This window comes from Cyanistes caeruleus, chromosome 4 (assembly GCF_971803275.1).
Source record: "Cyanistes caeruleus chromosome 4, bCyaCae1.hap1.1, whole genome shotgun sequence".
In the NCBI taxonomy this organism is placed as follows: domain Eukaryota; kingdom Metazoa; phylum Chordata; class Aves; order Passeriformes; family Paridae; genus Cyanistes; species Cyanistes caeruleus.
In genome coordinates this window covers 77846114-77870415 of record NC_141704.1, presented here as the reverse complement: position 1 = coordinate 77870415, position 24302 = coordinate 77846114, and the positions used below count along the sequence as shown (strand labels likewise).

The 24302-nt window shown below is 39.7% G+C and overlaps 1 protein-coding gene across 20 annotated transcripts in view; it reads left to right on the top strand.

Moving 5' to 3' along the window:
• Positions 1-24302, top strand: part of SOX5 (SRY-box transcription factor 5) — a 295218-nt gene that overhangs the window by 183805 nt on the left and 87111 nt on the right. For 12 of the 20 annotated variants that reach the window (XM_086885461.1, XM_086885454.1, XM_086885467.1 and 9 more), the window contains one exon: positions 14679-14799. In XM_086885461.1, coding sequence (XP_086741587.1) covers positions 14679-14799 — 121 coding nt within the window. Of the gene's footprint in view, positions 1-14675; positions 14800-24302 lie in introns of all 20 variants that reach the window. The other 8 variants (XM_086885460.1, XM_086885469.1, XM_086885466.1 and 5 more) reach the window with 1 other exon arrangement.

Below are 24302 nucleotides of genomic sequence, written 5' to 3'. Positions count from 1 at the left end.
TTTACTGGATATGGACTAGTGCAATTGTATAAGCTCTCCATTGTGTGAGTACTAATTTAGAGTGCTACCGTAAGCCAGCCATACAATCCATGCTGCCCATGAATGAATGAGTCATCCTGATGAAAAGGCTCAGAGCACAGAGCTCTGACTTTTAGTCTTAAAGGGACCTGATGTGTTCAGAATGGATCCCATTTTAATGAACAAACTGGCTGGCAAAATATTTTAGGCTCAAACTGCTAAAATAATCCTTTTCTATTTGGAGAAAGGTACTGAACCCAAAGACTTTGGATAGTTTTTCATTGGCCTTTCCACACCTTAGACGCACCTTTACTTACTGATTTTTTATGAGATACTAAAGTGTTGCTGATGTACCTGTGTGAACGTAACAGGTTTCAAGGCCACTGAGTAAGCCAGCAGTTAATGTCCTGAACCATTCCTTTAGGTGCCAAGGGGCTCCATGATTGTTTTATTACAAAGCATTTGACTGCAGGAAGGCAGCTGGTTTTTTTGTCAGGGATGTCCATGCACAGATACAAATGTGTTGTTGTATTGCATCACTGTCCTTTGTAATGTCTTTGCTGCAAAAGATATGACAACGGTGTTAGGAACTCTAACATAGTTGTAACTTTTTTTGAAAGGTATTTTCCTGTAGAGTTCTTATCTGTGTGGCTTACAGTAACATGAAAAAAGAGAATCTACTCTCTGATAACAGTGGTCAGACAACCTTTGGGAACATCCAAATGGAGAGACCCAAAAGCACTTCCAGACTAGAGTTCCCATGCTTGTCTTGTCCAGATATCCTTTAGACAGACCCTCTATGAGCCTTAGCTCTGGAGCTTTTAGGGTATCTAAACATACACAGCACCTGCTGGTGTGATCTGAGTATTTTCTGTGTTTCTCCTCTTGTGCATGCCCTGGATCTGCCCTGGGTTAAACACCTGAATGCTGAGCTCCTGCCTAAGGGTCATCGCTGTCCACAAATGAGGCAGAGCAACATTGGCAGCACCCGAAAGGTGCTTGAAGCACAGTGGCAGGACTGTGAAAGGTAGTGGCTTCCTTTCCCACATACAGCAGTTAATAAAGGGGGATAGTCCTTTTTATTTTTCTTTTTTTATTCCCTATTTTTTCTTTTTTTTCCCCTATTTTTTCTTTTTTTTTCCTATTTTTTCTTTTTTTTTTTTCTTTTTTTTCAGTGAAGTATCCTGGTGAAAGCTCAAGAAATTGAAAGAACTGGATTGGGACTTTTCTGTCCTTAATGCAATTCCCACTGTGTCTCCCCCACCTCATGAGAGACAAGGCCTGTCTCCACATCTGCTGAAACTGGGCTTTCAGCAAAACAAGATGTACTGCTCGTATCATAAATGGAGGAAAAAAAAAAAATAGGTGTCATAGCTCAGTGTCCTGCTGATGAGGACATTTGAACCTGAGTTCTGCTCCACACATGCCTTGTGCTTTTTTTAATTTTTTTTTTTTTAATTAAAGTTGGTTTTTTTCCCATTGTTTTTCCTGAGTACCATCAGGGTCTATTTGTACTGACTTCAGCAGAGCAAGACTCAACACAAAGCTCCTACGGGTCAAATTTTGCCCTTTAAAAAATTATGATTATTACAAAGTCCCTTTTCTGAGCTGAATACTTCTTAAAAGCTGAAGGCATTTTAAAAAAATCAATTATTACTTGATGTTTTCATCACATTTCCTGCTGGTTTCCTTTTTCCTGATCTAACTATGAAATTAAGTTTACTGAGTCAGTTTTGTTTAATTAGTTTAATTTTACTTGTTCAGCAGCATTGCCAGAGTTGTACTTTTCAGATTCACAGCTCTGAATGAAAATATTCCCAGTGACTGGCAAGACAAAACACAAAAGTGGAAATGGAATTACTAAAATATTTATATTTGCTTGGGTAAAATGCTTCCAGAATTGAAATTTGGAGCAGAAAATTCGTAAGGATCCTGGTAACTTGGCTTACTAATTGAACTCTGTTCTTACTGAGGTCTCAGAACTTCTGTTCACTTTATTGTGAGTCAGGTCTACCACACAAAGCCTGCTAAGTGTTTCTCTATCTGTTTGCATCTATTTGTAGAAACAGTACTAGGAATGAATCAATTGACCAGAAAATTCCTTTTATTATAAAAGAGAAATGGATGGTTTAAGAGCAGAACTGAAAAACAAAGCCTGGGTGCCCAAGGTTTATGCTTGGAAGAGATGGATAATATCACTGTAGTAATTTTGGAGCTTTTTACAGTGCTTCCTTCCATCCTTCTGTCCCATCTACTTTTCCCATTAGTATGCAAATGCACAATTAAAAGCACTCAACAGGTAAAGATGAATATGCTAATATAGTGTGCTGCTAATAATTTATTTTCATTGATGGGGAATATGTGGGAGGACCCCAAAGAGCAAAGATATGTTGGAAAGTTATAATAGATAAGAATCTGCTCACTGCCTTTATGTAAGACAATAGGTTTTGTGAATATTCTGCTTCCTCTCCAGGCAGTGAGCTAGTATGGTTAACCAAAATTGTTGAGTAATTGTTGTGTGGTTGAGAACAAAATGCTGAATTAAACTGTTCCCAGCACAATAATTGTGTGATTACAGCATTTATGTTGCTGGCCAAAAGAACAGTCATTAGGTTTGGAAGACTTACCAAAACCACAGTCAGAGGAAAAAAAATGCAAATCACATGTAAATTGTCCTCTAATACCTATAGTGGCTTAAAAATTGATCCAGGAGTATGGTACGTGTGTATTTAAAGGCAGTCAAGCCGGAAAAGAAAAGATTGTGCATTCAAGAGCTACTTCAGACTAGGAAGAAAAATACCCAAAGATTATTCTTTTTCATTATGCTGTACTTTTCCCCCTCTAGTGAGATGCTGCTTTTCATACATTATGCATGTGTTGTGCTTTGTGAATGCTGTTCTGTTTTCCCCTTCTGCACACCCATCAGGAATTGTCTGGGATTGTAGGGAAGGTGGGGCTGCCACACCCAAACACACCTTGGGCCAAGCCCATTCAACCAGCAAAATCAAGGGGAGGCAGGCAGCAAATATTTATCTGATTGTTGTAATCCAGCAGGAAAATGAAAAACTGATTGATGATGATAGGTGCCCTTGTGAGGTAGGCAATTTTCTTCTCCATTGCATGGTCTACAAGTGCCAAGAAAACAATTGCATATAGACTTCTTTTTCTTTTTTTTTTTTTTCTTTTCTCCTTTTTGTGGTTTTCCTCATATTTTTAAAAATAAAAGAGGTAGAGGAAGACAAGGAAGAACTGAAGGTGACAGCAAAGGAAAAAAAGATGCAGTGTTTTGGGAAATCAAAATATTTGTACCTGCAATTTAGTGGAGTAAAAAGCGGCAGAATTTGGCTAGCTGCTTACCTGGCTGTACACAGAAATCAGATGATGAGATGTCTAAATTTTATCATTCTATCTACAGTTAATTGTGCTTTAACTGTATTGCTGTCACTAAATTGTAGGCACAAAATTAGAGACTGTCTTCAGCCCTATTCAAAAAATGTTCCCAAACAAAAATTGTGAATAACGCTTTTTTATGAGGATTTTGGTAACAAGGGTACCAAAAGCACGAGGACATGAATGGAAGAGTGGTGACATGTCTGTGTTGAAATAGTATTTGTTCTGCAGCTTGAATCTATTTTGCTTTTGAAATCAAACTTTTGGTGGTAAACTTGAACTCTGCTGAGGAGCAATTCCACTGGCAGAAGAGACAGTCAGAAACAAGTCTGAACAGCTGAGAGATTGAAAAGAGGTCTTTATTATGCATGTCCCTGGGCAGTAATTAGAGGCTATCCAATACTAAATCTGTGTTTGCTGCAAGGATTTCTAATAACATGTGCTCGGAGTTTTCCTGGCCATTTGTTCATCATGCAGGGATTTTTAAGATCTTATAGGAAGCAATAAAACTCAATATACAATAGTAATAGTGATGATGATAATAATAGTGATAATATATTGCCTTCAGGAAAGAATGACACTGAATTTTTGTAACTACTTGTGCTCTGAAACAGGATGGCACTGGAGACCACATTTATCCTGAAATATGTATCTGATTTAATAATAATAATTTTAAAATTATTAAATTTTATAATTATATAATTTTAAAATTGGGGGAAAGAGGAGTCATTCAAAGGGTTTAGTCATTGGGTTCTAGTCTAAGATTTTATGAGCAGACCCAGTTCTGCAAGAAGGATGTTTTTTTCCCCCGTAGTTCATTAGATTGTATACAGTTTTGTTAACTATGTGTCTCAACCTTTCAATTTAAAGAAAGCAAGAGGAAGTAATGACTTTTTGTCCAGACACAGTTTTTTTTAGTCCTTTAAGTCTATTTTTTCTCTCTTTCTCTAGATAGTATGATTTTGAGTGGATGACTTTGATAAGACTTTCTTGTTTGTTTATAGCATTGCCACTGTTCAGCAGCCGAATGGGTTTTGAATTTCTGCCCACTGCATGATATTAAATAACCCCTGTTTCTTCCCCTTCGCCTACACACTGAAATTGCTGGATTTTTTTAATTAATGATACTCCATTTGTCAAAGAGATACCGAGTAAAAAATACATCTTGAAACCTTAGGGGTTTGTTTGAAAGAATACCCTTAGCATTGTGTCAGAATCAAGATCATGGAACTGGCCATCATCTCTACCCCATCTTAAGTGCAGTGGTTTCCTACTTTGAACTGTTCTCTGAACAGGAAAAATACTGCTGCAATTTGTACATCAAAATTATTAGTTACTGGTGTTTGAATATATTATGGAAAAATCAGCAAGGAGTAGAGGGGGAGGTTTAGCAGCTGGCCTTAAGACAGATGCCTTCATAATAACTTCAAATGACAAAAAATACCACTTTTTAAAGTTGTAATGGTGTCAGCCGTGCTCTTGCCACCCATTTATTGATTTTTTCAGGAAAATGCACTAAAGAAATCTTTTGAGAATAGGCTCACTCCCCAAAAGCTGCATTACTGCAGTCTACACTGGAGTAAGAACCATGGTTAGAATAAATTTAGAGAACATTTAGAAACAATTTGGATATTATTTTAGAAAATTACTTAGAATGAATTACCTAAGCTGCATTCTCAGCCTGAAAACCATTTTGGGCAGTTTTATAGCTGAGCATATGGTCCTGTTTGCATCCTTTGTACAAAAACATTCACAAGAATACTTTGGTGACAGTATGAGCCCAAAGGTGCCTTGGAAGCACTGAAAAGAGCAAGGTGGGGCATTTCTCCTAGGTCACAGAACTTACCTGTCAGAAAATAGCCAGGCTTCTTGCTTGTGATGTAACACTAGAGTTTATTTCCTGTTCATTTACTTATTAATTTACTTATTCTCAACTGAATCTGTTGACTTCCAGCATTCATGGAAGTTCTTGTAAAGTCATTTTTTGATGATTCCTCTTCCTCTTCTCCCCCTCTTTAAATCCCATGCCAGTTCTGAGCCTCCCATCCACTCCTACTTGTTTTTATAGTCTAGCCATTGATTTATAATTTTAAGATTTGCAGAGTCAATCTTGAAAAAACCCTGTGTTCTTACAAGAAAAGTCTTCTTGATTCTACATTCCTCTCTTGACCACTCTGACATCCTCAAATAGAAACATCCCCTGTTAGCAAAACTTCCCTGTTTGCTCTTCCCTGCCTCCTCTGCAGCAGTGCTTCCTACCAGACCTACTTTCCAAAGCTCTTTTGACAGCAAGCGATGATGCTGTTGCACAAAAACTTTGGGTCTGGTAAAATCAGAGCATTAAGTCACCAAAGAAGTGACTCTGAAAAGAAAGGGAGCTGGGTTAGCACACACATGGCCAAACTCAGTCACTTCAGTCCTTTTTAAACAGAAAATCAGAAGGAAAAAGTGTGCAGATGACTTCTGAAAGGCTGCTGTGAGCAGTGACAAGGGAAGTATATTGCTTTGTATGCCTGATTCTATCTGGCATGTACAAATAAGCCCACGGTTCATTATATTTTGAATAACTGAACCTATCTATCATAGATCAGCTAACTGTAGAAAAGAGTACACGTGCTGCTCAAGGAATTACCCTACATGCTGTCTTTTAAATCACATCAGGAAACCTCACACCTGTTTTCTTTCCCCTGACAAATGTTTCACTGGATAGCTTACTGCTGGAGCCTTCAGCACTAGTCCAGACCTCGTTGAGAAAAGCATTAGCCATGCATATGGAAACTCTGTGCTCTGTCATGATGCTGCAAGGTAGCATCAGGCACTAATGGAAGTTCAGAGATTTTCCACTTTGAGGGAAATGACTTTGTGGATTAACTCTTGCTCGTGACAGTTGCATTTAGGAGCAACTTGCTGGTAGCCAACAAAAACACAAGTAGAGAACAATACAGCAGAGAATAAATCAGCAGTTTGGACAGCCTTCAGAAGTTTGTGGCAAATTTCTCTTACAGTCCTGGTTTATTCTTCTAGGAAGAGTGCTAGCATTAAACAAGGTGCTCAGGTGCTTGGAAGCTATGCCATGAGCAGCACAGTGTTTGTGTGAATATTAATTAAGGTGAAATAAGACAATTTGGCCAAAGCTGCGATCATCATACCTCGAAAGCCCATTTGCTAACTTCAACCTCTTCATGAAACAAGTAGCTCAATCAACCAAACAATGAATCTTTTTCTCTTATAAAAATGAAAGAGCAAATTATTTTTAGTGTTACTCTGGAGTTGGGATTAAAAAGGATTCTTTTGAGAGCGCACTTCAGTCTTCCGCTGTAGTCGTTAGCTGAATTACAGTCACTTGCTCTGAAAGTCCTGATTTTGCCAGAGAACCCCACTCACTGGGGTATTGTATAGTCTGGAGCAGCCCTTCCTGTGTGAACTCTTAGGCTTTTGTCTTAAAACAGCTGCCTATTGGAATGAATTCCAGTTTATGTTCTTTTTATTTCAGGCAGTCTCTTCAGTTAGGCTGTTTATCCTAATACCTTTGTGGCAGAATTGTCCTGGAGATAACTTCCATGCTAAGTTGCACAAGAGTGAATACTTGTTAAACCTCATCCCAATGCAAAAAAAGTCATCTTACTGCTTTTCTCTCCTGTTTTTTCTGTACTAAATCAAACATTAGAAAAAATGTTTTGAAGTTCTTTATTTTAGCTACGGAAATGAAGAAGTAATACTGCCTTTTTTCCTTTGGGAATGTCCAAGGGTTGTTCCTTAATGTGAAAGGTCCTTTTGGCTTCTGTCCTGCAAAATGCTGCTGGAAGTCTGTCTCTCAACATTGAATTTTGTTCTGTGGCATGAACTGGAGGAGGAAAGCCTTGGAAGAAAGTTATGAACATGAAAGCAGCTACTGTCTGTATTACTTGGCACTTCAAGGCACTTTGCTGCACTTTAGTTAAAAAGGCTAAGCGTGTGTTAATTTACAGCCTTTATGATGAGATGAATTTGAGATGGATGCTGGTAGTGACACCTGGGGTCTCTTGCAGGACTGAGCAATGGTGGAAAGTTTACAGCATGAAAAGCCTTGCTTTCTTGAAATGAATAATGCTTATGTATTCCCCTGAGATGCATTTCAGTTTTCCTGAAAGTTTGTTCCTTTCATTTTCAGTGTGTCAAGTTGCATACCTCTTAGGGATTGTCTCTGTATTCCATCAAACTAATAATTTCATCCACACCATCACTCCAAATAAAACTGTCCTGTGCTAGTAGAGTTGTAATGGGGAGGACGTGTTAGGTGTGTGTGGTGGGTGATGGAGATGTCTCCCTAAATCTCCTCATTTATTCTCCTTATAAGATCACCACTATGAGAACATGTTTTTTGCCAGCAGCATCACTGTTTGCAAACAACTGTGAAAACTGGGAGAGCTGCTGAGTGAACCTAGGTGTTTGGACAGGGTAAGTTTTTGTAAGTTCTGGTATGAATTGTGTAAGCCTCATACACATTGAAGGGAAGAATAATGTTTAGGGCCTAAATCATCCGCTGCAGAAGAATTTACAGGTGGTTATTAGGAAGAAAAAATGCATCTCTACTTCATGCCATCCACCTTCTGCTTTGCATCCTGAACGTTCAGTAAGCACCCCATAAAAAGGCCCTCAAACTCAGTAGGGAGGGATCATTCCATAACCTGGAATGATCTTCCTGCTGTATAGGTTCAGGACAATGGAACTGATTTAGGGAACTGATACAGAGAAGAGAAAGAGAAAAACATTTTCTTATTTTAAGCATCACTGAAAGGGAAAATAGCAGATTGTAGTTATATGGGGACATATATTTTTATTTCCCTTAAGATAGACATGGGGAAGGAGGTGAGGTAGAGAGAAAGAGGGCCAACACATGTGCTAATTAAAGAATCCAGTCCTTCAGCAGTGTGTGTTACTGAGAGCCAAGTGTTTCTGGAGGAAGGGGGACAAATGCAATTAAACATGTCATTTTTGAAGGACAGATTTATGTTGCTGCATGTGAAATGTGCATTGCATTCTTTCCTATACAGTAGAAGAGATGCTTAACTTATAAACAAGCCATAAGCAAGAAGATATTCATACAACAGTTTGAAGTTAATCATATAATTCATGGGCATACACCATTCTAGAAATGTAAAATCTGAACTTATTTGAGGCAGCTTAGAATAACTAAAATGAAAATAAAAATTACCTGCACTTCTACATGAAGAAACCACACAAGAGTCCAGTTCAGCAAAGATGCTCATGAAGCTCCTGAAGGGCATCTTCTGAAAAGTTCAAGAGTAAAGTACTGTTCAGAGTTTTGTCAGGTTGTAGAGAAGAGAGTGTTGCTTTTAGCAGCTGTTCTTGCCCACACTGAGTAATCTGTTATCCACCACCAGTCTCACCAAAATGAATAGAGTTGCTTCTGAAGAGCTAGAGGTTCTTCATACTGCATTAGCAGTATTTGCCCCTCTGTGGAAAATGTTATATATATATATATGCTGGGAAATGCATTGAGATATTTACCATGGAGAGAGGAAAACTTGTATAAAAGTTGGTGCTAATAAATATGTAATGAGCAGCTGTGGAAATGAAATTGGTGGAAGTGCATGAAAAGAAAATAGATAAAACTAATAGCAGCTGCTATTTTGGGGGCTTAGGTTTGCTGAAAGTATGGATCTGTGTTACTTGAAAAATGGTATAAGCCTTCTAGATTAAGCGAGAGTCATGTGCAGTGGGAAACTCAGAATTTTAAAAATTCTGTGTGGATGCAGGGGCATAAAGGACCAAAATAAGGTCATACATGCTTCCCTGATTCTGGCATTCCCTAAGCCACGAATGTCTAACTTCGCAATCTTAATGTTGCTTTAAACTGTTTTCCCTGTGTAGCTATTTACATAGTGACCCAAAGCACACATGACTTTATACAGAAAATAGAACTGTAGTTGTCAAGTGTTTGCAGTCTAAATTTGTGGAAGTCACAACAGGAGTTAGTAACAAACAGTAGGGGTAGCTGTTAAAAACATACTGCTCGGTGCTTAGGTAGCTGTGGTAACCATAGTATGTTCCTAAAAGTAGATAGGAGAGCAGAATTTAGGTGGAAATACTACAATTATAATGAAGCTGAGAATCCTGGAAATATTAACTGTGACTATGTTGAATGCAATGCCTTTGTGTGATTGGATTTGTTATGGTCAAGTCATAAAGGACATGCACAGATTTGTGAAGATGCTGGCCCAGGCTTCAACAGCTTGAATTGGTTCCAAGTTTGCCAACAAATTTCCTTTGATATGATAAGCCATTTAGGGTCAGATTTTTCAAAGGCACTGTAACAAATGAAGTTACATGGAGGAACTTTTCAAAATCAAAAATCTCTTCAGGCAACTGTGGGTGCCCCAGTTTCCCACTTGGACAGTAGGTGTACTGTTAGTTGCTGGTCATGTGCTCATACTGGTTTTTGCATTAAGTTCTTAGGATGGTCTCTTTTTCAGATTTTCACTGGAAACCATGAAGGTTTCCTGGTGTCGTGGTTTGACACTGTCCAAACACCAGGCACCAACTACAGCCCCTCGCTCACCTTCCCCTGCCACAGCTGGGCAGAGGAGAGAAAAAAAAAAATAAATGAAGGGTTCATGAGTTGAGGAGGACTGGGAGCAAACACTCCATGGGCAAAACAGGCTTAACTTAGAAGTGCAAAGGGAAATTATTACTAACAAAGTCAGAGAAGGATAATGAGAAATAAAATAAGCCCCTAAAAACACCTTTTCTTCCCCCAGCCCCTCCCTTCTTCCCACCAGTGATGCAGGGAGACGGGGGGTGGGGGTTTGGTCAGTGCATCACCACTGCTCAGGGAGAGGAGTCCTTCCCCTGTGAGACCGTGGGGTCCCTTCCCACAGGAGACAGTTCTCCATCAACTTCTCCAGTGTGGTTCCAATCCCATGAGCAGCAGTGCTCCCAAAACTGCTGCAATGTGAGTCCCTCCCACATACCTGTGTCTGCCATATGAGTCCCTCCCACACCATCCTCCCATGGGGTGTCCTCCCTTTGCAACATGGGTCACTGTCCCATGGGATGCATCCTCCAAGGACAGGCTGCTCCAGCCTGGAAGCAGAGCCCCATCTCTGCACTGGGTCTCCCACTGGATCACAGCCTCCTCCAGGCATCCACCTGCTCCAGTGTGGGCACCTGCCCCAGGGGCTGTGGGGGGATCTTGGCATCCCCCATGGATCCCCAGGGGCTGTGGGTGGATCTCTGCATCCCCCATGGATCCCCAGGGGCTGTGGGTGGATCTCTGCATCCCCCATGGATCTCCATGGGCTGCAGGGGCACAGCTGCTTCATCACCAGAGCCTGTGGAGGAATCTGATCTCTGGTGCCTGGAACACCTCCTGCCCCTCCTTCTCCACTGACCTTGGTGTGTCCATGTTGTTTCCCTCATGTTCTCACCCCCTCCTCTTCTCTGGCTAGAAAAAACTGTACCCCACTTTGTTTTGATTTTCTTCTTAAATATGTTGTCACAGAGGCAACATTTACAATTCACAGTTACCAATCATCTCTCACTGGCCCAGCCTTGGCCAGCAGCATGATCAGATTCCATCAGGGATTGGCTCTGCTGGATGTGGTGGAAGCTTCCAGCAGCTTCTCACAGCAGCCACCTCTGTGTCCCCCCAACCCCCTGCTAGCAAAGACCAGGCCAAGCACAACCAGCACACCTGGGTTTGGTTTTGGCTCTAGGTTACATTTGGTTGGAGTTTCTCATGTTCCTAAAAATACATTGCCATTAGAGAGGATGATTAACTGTCCTCATTATGAATGAAAGAACCTTGACTTTATTTGGCTGTTTGAGCTCTTGTGCATCTGCTTCCTTGAGGGGTGATATTTCTCATAAACTAAATGGCAAGTGGTGCTTCTTTCATTGTAACAGGGGCTTGCCCCTTAATTCAATTAACTTGTCAGAGGTATGAAAGTACGGATTCCTCGACTAGAGAATTGATTGCATAGAATGTTTTGGCTCTCATGAGATTTGGTACCTTGTTATTTTCTGTGCATTATGTGCCTTTACTGTCCATACCATACCCATGCAGTTTTTGATGCAGCACAAGAGTATTCTAGTTACTGTGGCATGTCAAATTAATAGGAAAATAAGAGAACAGTGTGATCAGTTGACACAGTGGCAATAGTATGAAAAAACAGGGCCTTGGAAGATTGTATCTGTATCATCCAGACTAACATCATACAGTAGATAAGAAGTTACAAGGTGAAAATGTAGCTCATTCAAACCACTGGGAATTTTGTGAGGATTTAAAATACAGTTTTCTCCTTTAGGATATTACAACTGAGAAGAGGTCGTCACGTAGAGAGGCTGGCCAGTGGAAAATTTTGGCAGCTGTATGAATTATTAGATTGTTGAAGAGGTATTTCTTTTTATGGGCATATGCCCATTAGAAGAACAAATTGAAGGGATTTGAAAATACTGATTTGCAGTCCATTATATTCAAATTATAAATGCAGTATCAAGAAGTTAAAATCCAAAAAATATTGAAAGGTATGTAAGCTATGTAAAAGCTATATAATAAATAACATTTGAGTGGTTTAACTGATGTGGTAATACCTTGAAAAGAAAAATAAAATTAAAAAAATGAGAACACCTTAGATGTAAAACTCAGAAGGAGGGCCTGTATTCAGTGACACTTGAAACAGTTGTATCCTAGCAATTCCAGTTAATAATAATAATAAACATAACGAGTTAAGATGTAGTAGTTAAATGAGCCATAAAAATGAAGAGTCCATAATTTGTATGATATTGTGTCAGGTAATCGGATTAAAATAAACTAATGTTTGCATTTATTTGTGTTTAGGAGAAAATGAAGTGTAGCTGAGTGCTGCTACATACATTCCATCCTGGAATGAAAATCATATTGTTTTGACTGCGTTATTTCTATATCCATGCAAACCATCCTCATCACTCTATAGTTTTTACCTCCTTAATGCAAATGGGGTTGTGTCATTTGAAATTAGGGGCTATAAGGCCCCTTGGAGAGTTAAAGAGGAGCAGCAATTTGTAAAAAAAATGAAATGCAGCAGTCAGATTTAGGAAGAAAGGGCATTTTCCTGGTAAATGTTTTCGTAAGTGGGAATTTTTCACTGTGGTGTTTTGCTCATGTGTTTGGCAGTCACTTGGAATCAAGTGCAGACTTAAGCTACATTGTGGGCTTGGCAATGACAATTTGTGTGTGTGTGGTGCTTTAGTTATATTAGCCCTGGAGGCAGAGTTAACACTTGCAGTGGGACAAGAGTATTTGCAGTCATCAGAGAACTTTGCAGTCAGCTTCAATAACATCACTCCATTTTTTTCACTTTTTTTTAACATTTTTTTTGGCAGCAAAGCACTTAGTAGAACCATCTGTCTTTCTATTAGTGTTTTTGAGTCCTGTTTTGAAGCTTCTTCGCTTGGCAAAGTCGCTTTCATCCTTGGAAACCATTTAAAAAAAAAGTTCTGTGGCTTTTTGCCGAAGAAGAGTACTATGCAAAAATTCCGCATGGCTGTTCATTTTTGTTCTAAAAGAATACAGTTACTTTGTCTTTGTCTTAAAAAAAACAAACAAAAAACCCAACCCCCCCCCAAAAAAAACCAAAAATAAAAAAAAACACCAAAAAAACTCCACAAAACCTCAAACAAACAAAAAAGCACATGAAGAAAAGACAGGTATTGGACAGCTCTAGGATAATTGTGTGCAGATAGAGAACCAATCACATTTTATGGGGGTTTTTTTCTCCCATAATTCAGTTGAAAATATGTATGCCTTCTAATTATAACAGGATCAGAATATAAAGAAAAATATTGAAGTAACAAAAAATGGATCAAACTATGATCCATCCACAGTGAGAGCTACATCTACTCTATCTTCAGCCCCAATCCTAATCTCCCACTGCAAGAATTTCTGTCAAACAGTGCTCTTGAATCCATCCTTGAAAATTGTTTCAGACAATAAGGATGCACTCAGCACACACAGGGGTGTTGACAGCTCCCAGCATAAATTAAAAGGGATGGCAATCTCAAATTTTTATTAGTACTATGCCTGGTAATGGCGTTGGGTGAACCAAGACATGGCCTGGTTTTTAAAGAGATTAAATGAAAATAAAGTTAGGTGCAAATGGTGTAATCTGAGCAATGGCAGCCAAGGACTGGTGCAGGTTCTCTTTTGCCAATTCTGTTTTCCAGGCAGTAATGAAGGGAGTAACACCTTCTTGCACCCCTCAGCATAGAAGGTTGTGTATTGATACTCTAATTGTCTGAGTTACTTAAGGCTACAGACCACAAAATAAATCACAGTTTTCAAAAGCGTATCTATCTCCAAAGCCTCAGCTTTACGGCGCCATTAAAAATCTAGATGAGCTCTCTCAAAAACAGAGACAAGTCTTTCTTTACTGACTGATCCGGTCAGTACAGTGGGGGTTTTAAATTGAAACTAGTCATTTAGCATTTTAATCCAGCAAACTTTGGGTTTCTCATCTGCATGAAATACAGAGACAACTTCCATTTCTAGCAATTAAAAAGTATTAACGGAACTGGGTGAAAGCAACAGCAGTAGACATTGTGCCGTGGCCCATTTCCAGCTTGGATGACTAATTTCTGCATGTCTTAAGTCCCCTGCAGTATCCACTTACAATATAATATTTTCCACTTCCTGACTTGCATGGTTGTGTAGAGTTGCTGTGCAAAGTTGAGCGCCTAGCACTTCAGACATAGCTGTTCTATTTGTTTTATTTGTGAATAAAGTGTCTCAGCCTTTTTTTTTGACCGTCCTGGAGACTTTATCTTTTCACATGTGCAAGTAAGTGCATGTGTATGAGCACAAAAGTAGTACTGGCTGTGCTGTGTGCTACATATGCACTTATTTTTCCTTCTGAGGAGGTGTCTTTGTGTTTGAGCTTAGAGTGAAAGCTGCTGTCCGAGACAGATACTGCTACACAGTTCAGTAAAAGAGAAGAAAGTACCCCACTACAGTCAGAGATAAGCAAGTCATCTTGAACTTTGGGGGAACAGCTAAGTGGGATGTAGATATACCTTTGTGAAATATTTCAGTTTATTTTGGATTAATGTAATTCATATGAAGTGTTTGGTAATGGAGATGAAGCTCGACAGTTGATGCTGCTGGAACACCCCAATGTGAAGAGGTGTATTCAAACCAGACCTCTCAGATCAGAAGTGAAAGAAAGCATATTACCAGACATTGTCCCCCCCAAAAAAATTCTGTGTTTGATTTTCCCTCTCCTGTTCAGCAGGTCCAGGGTCAGCTGCCTCCATTAATGATTCCCGTATTCCCTCCAGACCAACGAACCCTAGCAGCAGCTGCACAGCAAGGATTCCTTCTTCCTCCTGGTTTCAGCTACAAGGCGGGATGCAGTAAGTCCTGTAGATTTTTTTAGCTGCAAGTGGTTATAGGGCACAATTTCATGCCAGTCTGTATAAAAATAATACCTCATCAATGGAGAAAGCCATTAACTTGCAGAGATGAGTGTAAAACAGAGGATTAGTTGTTACAGTATGAGAAAAGCTTGTCAGAGATGAAGAATGTGTTTCAACATAACAGCCAAACATCTCACACAAGAGGTAGATTTGTGCACCTTCTCTCTGACAGGTCTTTCTGACAAGTGAACATGTTCATGACCACAAACTTGCATCTGAAGAGAAGCTATTTGAAACTTCCCAATAAATTTCAACACTGTTGTAAGAAAACATGTTTTTTCCCCAAGCAGACTGATTGCTATTTGTGAACTGAGGGCCTATTCTTCGCACAGAACTCACATTAATCTCAACAGAGGTTCTGAACAGAGATCAAAGATAGCATATGCCTTTCAGTTTGATGGACTAACACAAACTCTGAGGATATTTGTAAGAGCCTAACACTAAAAAATATAGCATCTACTTTTTTAATCTTTGAAAGATTTGTATTGTTCTTTACACTCTGTAGATTTTTTTTTTAAAAAAAAATTATTTAAGCCTTCTATAGGATTTCATGTTCCTGTCAACATGATGAGAATAAATTCAAGTTAAGAAATAATGAAGGAACTTTATTTCCATGAATAAACTTACCTAGAACATAAATTTCATAGACTTGTTTTCATGCACTTGTATAACTCTTCTGCCATCAGTTTTCTACTCAGTTATCCAGGGCTTGCTTGTTCTGCCCTTCTCTGTCTCTAGAATTGGTGTTTGTTATGTCCGTGTCACTGTATCCATCTGTATCATTGACTAACTCATTAATTCATCAGTTGGTTTGAGTTACTTGACACTGCTGCATTTTTGTAAATCTAGCACATAAAAAAGATATCTTTAGTTAAGCTGGCTTAGCCCACACTTTCAGATTTCTTTCAGCTTCTGAACATCATAGACACAGTACTTGAGGACTCAGTTTCTTTGGCCACTAACAACTTTTCCTGATATTTTAAGACTGGGACCACTATTGAAAAGTACTGCTCCAGAAACTTCACATCCCTTAGCAGCTGCAGTGCCAAAACATAGTCTCATTCAGTTCTTCCAGTGATTTCACACTCAGTCTCTCTCGACTGGGAGAAGCAGTGATTCACATTACAGAATGTGTAACTGTAAGCCACACTGAATATGAATGCTACCATAACTGTAGGTCTGGAAAAGGTCAGGAAACCACTGTTAGACATATCTGGCAGATTTCATTAGTTCCATGTTAATGAAGTCCAGTTTGGATAGGGGTTGAGGTGTTTTTTTCCCTTCTTTTCCCTTCTTTATACTACGTGCACATTAGCTCCATGATAATTCTGTAGTTCCTCACATCTATGAAATGGATATGACATTACATGTTTGTGTAACCTTGAAAATTAAAAGGCAAAAAGAGCAAAGTTTCTGCTGCTTCTGGCAGTAAGGCTTGGAATTAACATTATGCCAAGATGTAGGACTGAGCAGAAGCCAGTGGAAAAAGACAGCTCTGTGTTTGGTGATTGCCTGGCATGTTTGGCTGAATTTGACTGAGAAGCTGAGGAGAAGTGATAAGTAGTCCAAAGGGTTTCCTTTCACTCACCATCTAGTGTAAACAAAAACACACACATTTACTACACCTAGAAAGCTTCACCCAGCTGCCTTACACCTATTCCTTCAAACCATAATATGTCCACATCAAGTAATGTTTTTGACAGTCTATTAAAACATATTTTTCCCATTTTTTTTCTTGCCCTACTGCATGTCAGTCCCCTTGGCAAAGGGGACTGTAAACCAGAGAGCTTTGGATAAAATTTTGTTAAGTGTCTGAGTGATTTAGGAGACTAAACCTTTCTCTTAAGAGTGACAAAGACACTAGGATCTAAGTCTTAGGGGTATTTACCAAATTCTTCTACAGCAAACTTAGTGCAGTCACCTTTGCTGGTTTGAACTGAGCTGAAGTGGGTTGTTGTAGTACCAGTATTGCAACAGAGAATGTACAGCAGATTAATTTTCTCAGCATCTAAATGTGTTAAATGCCTAATTTTCACTGAGTTTGCTTTTGGGAGCAAAGCCTTTCTAGGAACTTCTGAAGACCCCAGTAGCATCATCTGTACATGGCTGCCATTCTGTGTTTTAAAATTAATTTATGTGCCAGATGAAAATGAGATCTCGCTTCTGCATCTTCGCAGTCCTTTTGGAAAACCTACCCTTCTTTCTGGACTGATTACATTTTTCAGAATTGTTTTCTGTGGCTGATGGATAGAAATTCTCTAGTGATGATTCTATTATTTATTAGCATTAACAACCTGCACATGGGAATGATAAAAAACCTCCATGTGACAATTCAGTTTCAGTCACAAAGAACAAAAAACTCTGAAAGTTTTCACATACTGTTCCTCAAAAAAAATGAGATTGGAAAATTTGGGGGAAAAAGGAAGAGAGGACTATTGCAACAAACAATATTTTCATAACTAGCTAGTGATGCAGAGTTCCTTGACTTTGAATATCTGTTGGAGACACTTTCAAAGGGACATTTATACTGTTCTGCACCCTGCCCCTGTGAGAAGTCAGACCTCCAAAATGGGACTAATGGGCCAAGCTTCTTGGTTAAGGATTCTCAGACTTGCTTCTGTCCAGGCTGGGACAACAAGGACTTTCTGTTAAAATTGTTCAAGCTATGGTGGTTCTTTTTCATGGAAACATGTTGGGGAGGGATTAAAGAAGCAGCCTGGTCACAGAGTAACCTTTAGCAGGGGACTGTGGTTGGAGCTGGTGGGTTCCAGCTATAGCTGGAAGAGAAAGTGTAATCCAGCCTCAGGGTCAGCAAAAGAGAAGAAATGATGAATAGTTGTACTGCTAGTTTATTTTCATTCAGCTTAGATAATAAAACCTAATTAACTTATTCAGTGCTTTCTGATTCACCTGTACCTCCCAAGAGAGCATCAAATGTAAGTCTCCCAGTGGTTTCAGAGTGTGTCTGTAGGAGGATTTCCTCAGGCAGTGCTCACCAAAGCACTCGTGACTTACCAGACAGAGGCTGGAAAGGAAGAGTGCTGTTTTCCCTACACATACTTTGTTTTCTGAGCATTCAAGCTGAAGATAACACAAAAATAATTTTAACAGTTAACAGCAGTGGTCCATTTAGACTCCTGTCATGGCAGATACCTAAGGAACACTGGAAGAGCAAGGCAGAAGTGTACTGATACTTTATCACCCATCCTTTGCCAGGTTCCAGGGACTGAGGACTCAGGGACCTTCTAACCCAGTGGTGGCATCATTCTGTGATACGTTATTGAAAACAAAGAGTTTTTCTCTGCTTGTTTCCAGCCTGATTGAAAACATTCTAGAGAGATGAAATGCTAAAAAAAATACAGCAATATCAGTCTCTATTATGTGCAGAGCAAATGATTCAATTATGCTTTTCCAAATATTTTTCAAAATTGGGTAAATAAAGGGAGGAGAGGGGTAAATATTTTCTCTGTGGTTACATGGCAGGTCATGGTCTTTGGCTTCCAATTTGATGTACTACATATCCTTTTCTTTCTTTTTCTCCATAGCAGATCACGCTTGGGAGTGGCTTGGGTTTTCATTTTGTTTTGTTTTTTTAAACAGATGGTTTGCATTACATAAGGGACAATTTACACAAGTTGACACTTCCCCTTTTTTCTCTATGGCATATTGTGTGGTGGTAAAGTTGGCAGAGATGAAGGGAAGAACTTCTATTAGGATTATATCTCAATTTGAGAAAAAGATTCATAATCTGTGGTTCCAGTTAATGTTTTTTTAACCTCCATACCTAGATAAAATTGCCTGTATAAAATATTTAGAATTATTGTTTACAACCGAGGTTCTTTTACTTATGAAAAAAATAAGTTGGCAGTATGTGATGGGCTATATTGTCCCCAGTTAGCAAGGTAAATTCTGATTACATACTTACTAGCCCTATACTTACTTATTCATGCAGTATGTGCTATTTGAAATTTAAATTTTTCATGCAAACATCTTTATATGTATTTTATTATATGCATAATATGTAATTTTTAGATAAATATATAATGCACATCTTTTTATTTAAGAGCTGATGTTTCAAGGTTAGTTGTTAACTAAGTTAGTGAGTGGCAGCGTGAGCAAATTTTAGGAGTTGACTGCCGTATCCCAGCTATTTAAACTGGTTTTAGCAGCAGGTGAGCACCTTCCATTTCAACTGATGCTGAAATCAAACAGGGGCTGATTACTGCATTTCCCAAAGCTTCATTTGGGCTCCACAGATGGGCTCAGGTCATTTAACCCTTCCTTTCTTCTCATCCCATAACCTTATCACTCGTTATTCCTGCTGTTGCTAGTTCAGCTGTACTTATGGTACTTACCAGATAATAGACACAACTCCCAGGATTTTAGCAATGGCAAGGGAAATGTCAGCTCTGCTGGGGTCTGAGGAGCTGTTGCTGTTGACTTCACTGAAGTCAAATTTCACACCAGATGATACAGATCTGCTAGGGCCACTCTTAGAAATAATTAGAATTTATTTAGTGCTAATTAATATTTGAGAAGTGCTTTGAAAGCATAAAAATGGTGCAAGTGATAGAAGAGAAGAAGTTCTGTATTGTGCCCTTTAAAAACTGCATAGTTCTGCCCCTGAGCAAGCTGCTCGTCAGCCGTAGGTAGTATGATCTTTTTATTAATGCACATATGTATGGATTTGTATGTGGAATATTAAGGCATGGCTGTATCTCCTGTATAAGAGATACTAAAGGGAATGAAATAAAGGTTTGGGAAAGCACGGAGGACTGCTTCTGGGGACTGAGATACAAAAAAGGCAGAAGGAGTTAGGATGAGAACAGTGTTCTCTGGTTCCTTTTAACTAATCTAAGCATCAGCATGGACCAGGTCAGAATGTTTCAATGCTTCTCCATTTGCAGCACTGCACAGAGTGGCCCAAACTTGGATGGATCTTCCCTATTTAGTGATGCTAAGCAAGATTAATTTAGGAAACTGCACTCCAGCACTTCTTAAAACATTTGATCATCCTTTTAAAAGGGAAAGGAAATGTTGACTTGTACCTAAAGCAGTGTGGTGTGTTCCATCAGTCCTGAGGCTGTTCAGGATGATTGAAGCTTCCATAAAATTTCTTCTGTAGAAGATGAAGAACAATGTGCCTTGTTTTCTAAACTAAGGTGTGCAAGAAATTGAATTATTTTCAGATTTTTAGGGTTTGTTTTCTTTTTTTCAGGAAACAATACAGTAGTTTTTTCAGGAAACAAACAGTTGACAAGTCTGTATTTCCAGAAATGGGAAGTACATTTTTACAGGTTATTGGCAAATTCTTAGGAAAGCTTCTAGATAGTCTTTTATTTGCTAATATCTCTGTTATTTTTATGGTAATATGACAAATTTTAGAAGCAAGAACTGGGGGTTTTTTTCCCATTTGTCCTGTCCCCTGTGTATAATTTGTTGTAACAAATCATAATTGTGTTTTCAGTCAGATGTCATCAACATGAGGTTTTTTGAAAGCACTTTTATCACTATTTCAACCATATCCAATTGGGGGGGAAATATGAGTACACAATGGGTACATTTTATATGTCTTACATATCAGTTTGTTACTGCTGGAAGTGTTCTAAATAAAATAATTCACAGAAAGTTATTGATGAAATATCTAATTACCTCTTAAAATTGGCAAAATATGAGAGATTAACAAGTCAAAATTTAATAAAATTAAAATATGCTGAATTTACCATTCATCTATGTTCTGAACAATAATTCTGATGTCTGAGAAAAATGAAGCTCTCACTTAATTGGTTCCTCACATAATACAATAAAATTAATGTTTAGGAGTTAAATACCATAAACTTCCTTGGGGAGAATTGCTGATGTGTTTCTGTTTTTCAGCAAGTCACATGTTTCATTGTTTAATGAATTATCATGTGGATTGTCTTATAATTTTACTTGTGCTCAGTGTCCATGTTTTTGTCTTCTAAAGAGACTTGAGTGCTAATTTCTGATTTAACTGTGTCAGCTGACATGCAGAGGTCATTGACAACCACTAAATCACAAGAAAAAGCTATTGGCATTGCTGTGTTCTTATCAGAATTTTATCAGAATGACAAAAGTAGTTGTGAAGATCACATACTGCAGCTTCTTTATAAAGATGCTAGTTGTCTTCCAGGGCTACTGTTCATGCCTTGGAAAAAAATGAGCATATGACTAAACCCTCATATTCCCCCCAGGATAAGGGAAGAGTGGAAGGCATTGTGGATGGAAGCAGCAAGAAGGAGGAATTGTTGGTAACAACTTTGCCTCTCAGCATCCATGAAGATTGTGATGGTTCTGTAAGGATGCAAAATATAACAACACAACTAAAGACTGTTTCTAAATGAAAGAATTCCTTAGCTCCTGATCTCTGTGTGGCTTCTCCTAATAATTCTGATGAAAACAAAGCAGACAAGCAATACGGTGGGGACCTGTAAAAACAGGCTAGTAGTTTCAACTCATTTTCTAGGCCATGAAAGATGTCACTATTTTTGTCATTCTGATAAAATTCTGATAAAAACACAGCAATGCCAGTGAGGATGTTACTTCACTATTATCCATAGTTAGGCAACAAAATAAAGTCTTGATTTTTTAAATTCATGAGCATGTACAAACCTTTATGGAAGTACTTTGGCTTTCCTTGGAAACTGGAGTTTTTGAATAAATGTAATTTATTCAACAGATACAGAAAAAAAGATTAAGAAATGTGTGCCCTGAAACAATAGAAATATTCTAGTTGGAAGGGATTTCAGAAGACTTGCAGTCCAACCTCTTGCTTCATGCAGGGTCATTAAGGAGATAGGATAAGATTACTCAGGACTTTATTCTGTTGGGGCTTGCAGAGCTCCAAGGACACAGTGGATAACCCTGTTTGGACAGCTTGTTTCAACATCTGGCTGTCCCTGTGGGGAAAATCTGATCCTCTCTTGATTCACATTATGTCCATTGGCTCTTGTCCTCCAAGCAAAGCCTACCAGAAGGAGCCTGGTCTGTCTTGTTGATCACCTTTTGGTGGGTGGAAGGCTGCTTTCAGATCCCTCCAAACCTATCCCTTCTGTAGGCTGAATTGTTTCTCTGAAACGCTAAACAGACTAATCTCTCAGTCAATACTGTCCAGAGCTATCCTCAGAGAAAATCAGGGAACCAGTTTGGATTTCTTTTTGGAAACCACTGGTGGTGTCTTCTTCATACTCCTTATTAATTTAAATCCATAATCCCTAGAGGCAGAAGTCAGGAACACTGCTCATGTCTTTCACAGCCTCCCATTACTTTCAGTGCATGTCCAGCATCACACCAAGAAAATTAAAGGAAAATGAGGTTGAGAATAAATAAGTGGGGAGAAGAGATGCAGTACCTTACCTGTCAGTTTGCCATCACCTGTGATTATTCATTATAAATAGACTTAAGTGATAAAATAAGTGTAAAATTATTGTGACTTTTTCTAGAATTTGTCAAAAATGGGGGGAAAAGAATATAGAATTTCTTTTCATTCAACAGAATGTGCTATAAGAAAGTAGTTATTTTGGTATTTTTCACGTGATTTGGTTTAGCATACTGGTCTTGGAAATTCTAATTTAAGAGTTAGTTTTTCACAGAATCACAGAAACAAATCCCAGAAACATGGGGTTGGAAGAGACTTTCAAGATCATAGAGTCCAACCCATGCCCTAACACCACAACTAAGCCATGATGGCACCGAGTGCCACATCCAGTCTGTTTTTAAACACATCCAGGGATGGTGACTCCACTGCCTCCCCAGGCAGACCATTCCAGTGCTTTATCACCCTTTCCGTAAAAAACTTTTTCCCAGTATCCAACCTGTATTTCCCTTGGCACAGCTTGACACTGTGTCCTCTCATTCTGTCAGTTGCTCCTGGTGAAAGAGACCAACCCCACCTGGCTACAGCCACCCTTCAGGAAGTTGTAGAGAGTGATAAGGTCACCTCTGAGTCTCCTTTTCTCCAGGCTAAACAACCCCAGCTCCCTCAGCCGTTCTTCATAGGATTTGTGTTCCAAGCCCCCCACCCACCTTGTTGTCCTCCTCTGGACGCGCTCAAGCGTCTCAATGTCCTTCCCAAACTGAGGGGCCAGAACTGGACACAGAACTCCAGGTGTGCCCTCACCAGTGTCGAGCACAAAGGAAGAATGACCTCCCTGCTCCTGCTGGCCACGCTATTCCTGATCCAGGCCAGGGGCCATTGGCCTTCTTGGCCACCAGGACACACTGCTGGCTCATGTTCAGCTGGCTGTCACCAGCACCCCCAGGTCCCTTTCTGCCTGGGCACTGTCCAGCCACACAATCCCCAGCCTGTAGTGTTACAGGGGGTTATTGTGGCCAAAATGCAGGACTCAGCACTTGGACTTACCCTCATCCATGTCATCAATAAAAACATTGAACAGGACTGGCCCCAGCACGGACCCCTGAGGGACACCACTGGTCACTGGCCCCCAGCTGGATGCAGCACTGGTCACCACCACTCTCTGGGCCCGGCCATCCAGCCAGTTCCTAACCCAGCACAGAGTGCTCCTGTCCAAGCCATGGGCTGCAGCTTTTCCTGGAGTTTACTGAGGGAGACAGTGTCAAAGGCTTTGCTGAAGTACAAACAGGCAACATCCACAGCCTTTCCTGCACCCACCAGGTGGGTCACCTGGTCATAAAAGGAGATCAGGTTGGTCAAACATGACCTACCCCTCCTAAGCCCACACTGGCTGGGTCAGATCCCCTGGCCATCCTGTAAGTGCTGCACGATGGCACTCAGGACAAACTGCTCCATTACCTTACCTGGTACTGAGGTCAGGCTGACTGGCCTAAAATGACCAGGATCCTCCATCCCACCCTTTTTGTGAATGGGTTTCACATTGGCCAGCTTCCAGTCATCTGGAACCTCACCAGTGAGCCAAGACTGCTGGTAAATGATGGAGAGTGGCTTCACAAGCTCATCTGCCAGTTCCCTGATGACCCTGGGATGGATCCCATCTGGGCCCATAGATTTATAAACATCCAGATGGCTCAGCAGTTCTCTGACTGCCTCATCCTGGATAACAGGGGGACCACTCTGCTCCCTAACACCATCTCCCAGCCCAGGAGGACAGCTGTCCTGAGGACAAGCCGTCTTCCCACTCAAAACTGAGTCAAAAAAGGCATTGAGCACCTCTGCTTTCTCTTCACCTGCAGTTACTGAGTTCCCTCTCGCATCCAATAGAGAACAAAGGCTGGTCTTACCCTTCCTTTTACCATTAATATGTTTGTAGAAACATTTTTTATTATCCTTTACAAAAGTTACCAAATTAAGTTAGAACTTTTAAGTTAGAACTGAGCTTCAGCCTCTCTAATTTTTTCCTACATGCCCTAGCAACCACCTTAAATAGTTCCTGAAAGACCTGACCCTCCTTCCAAAGATGATACATCCTCTTTTTATTCCT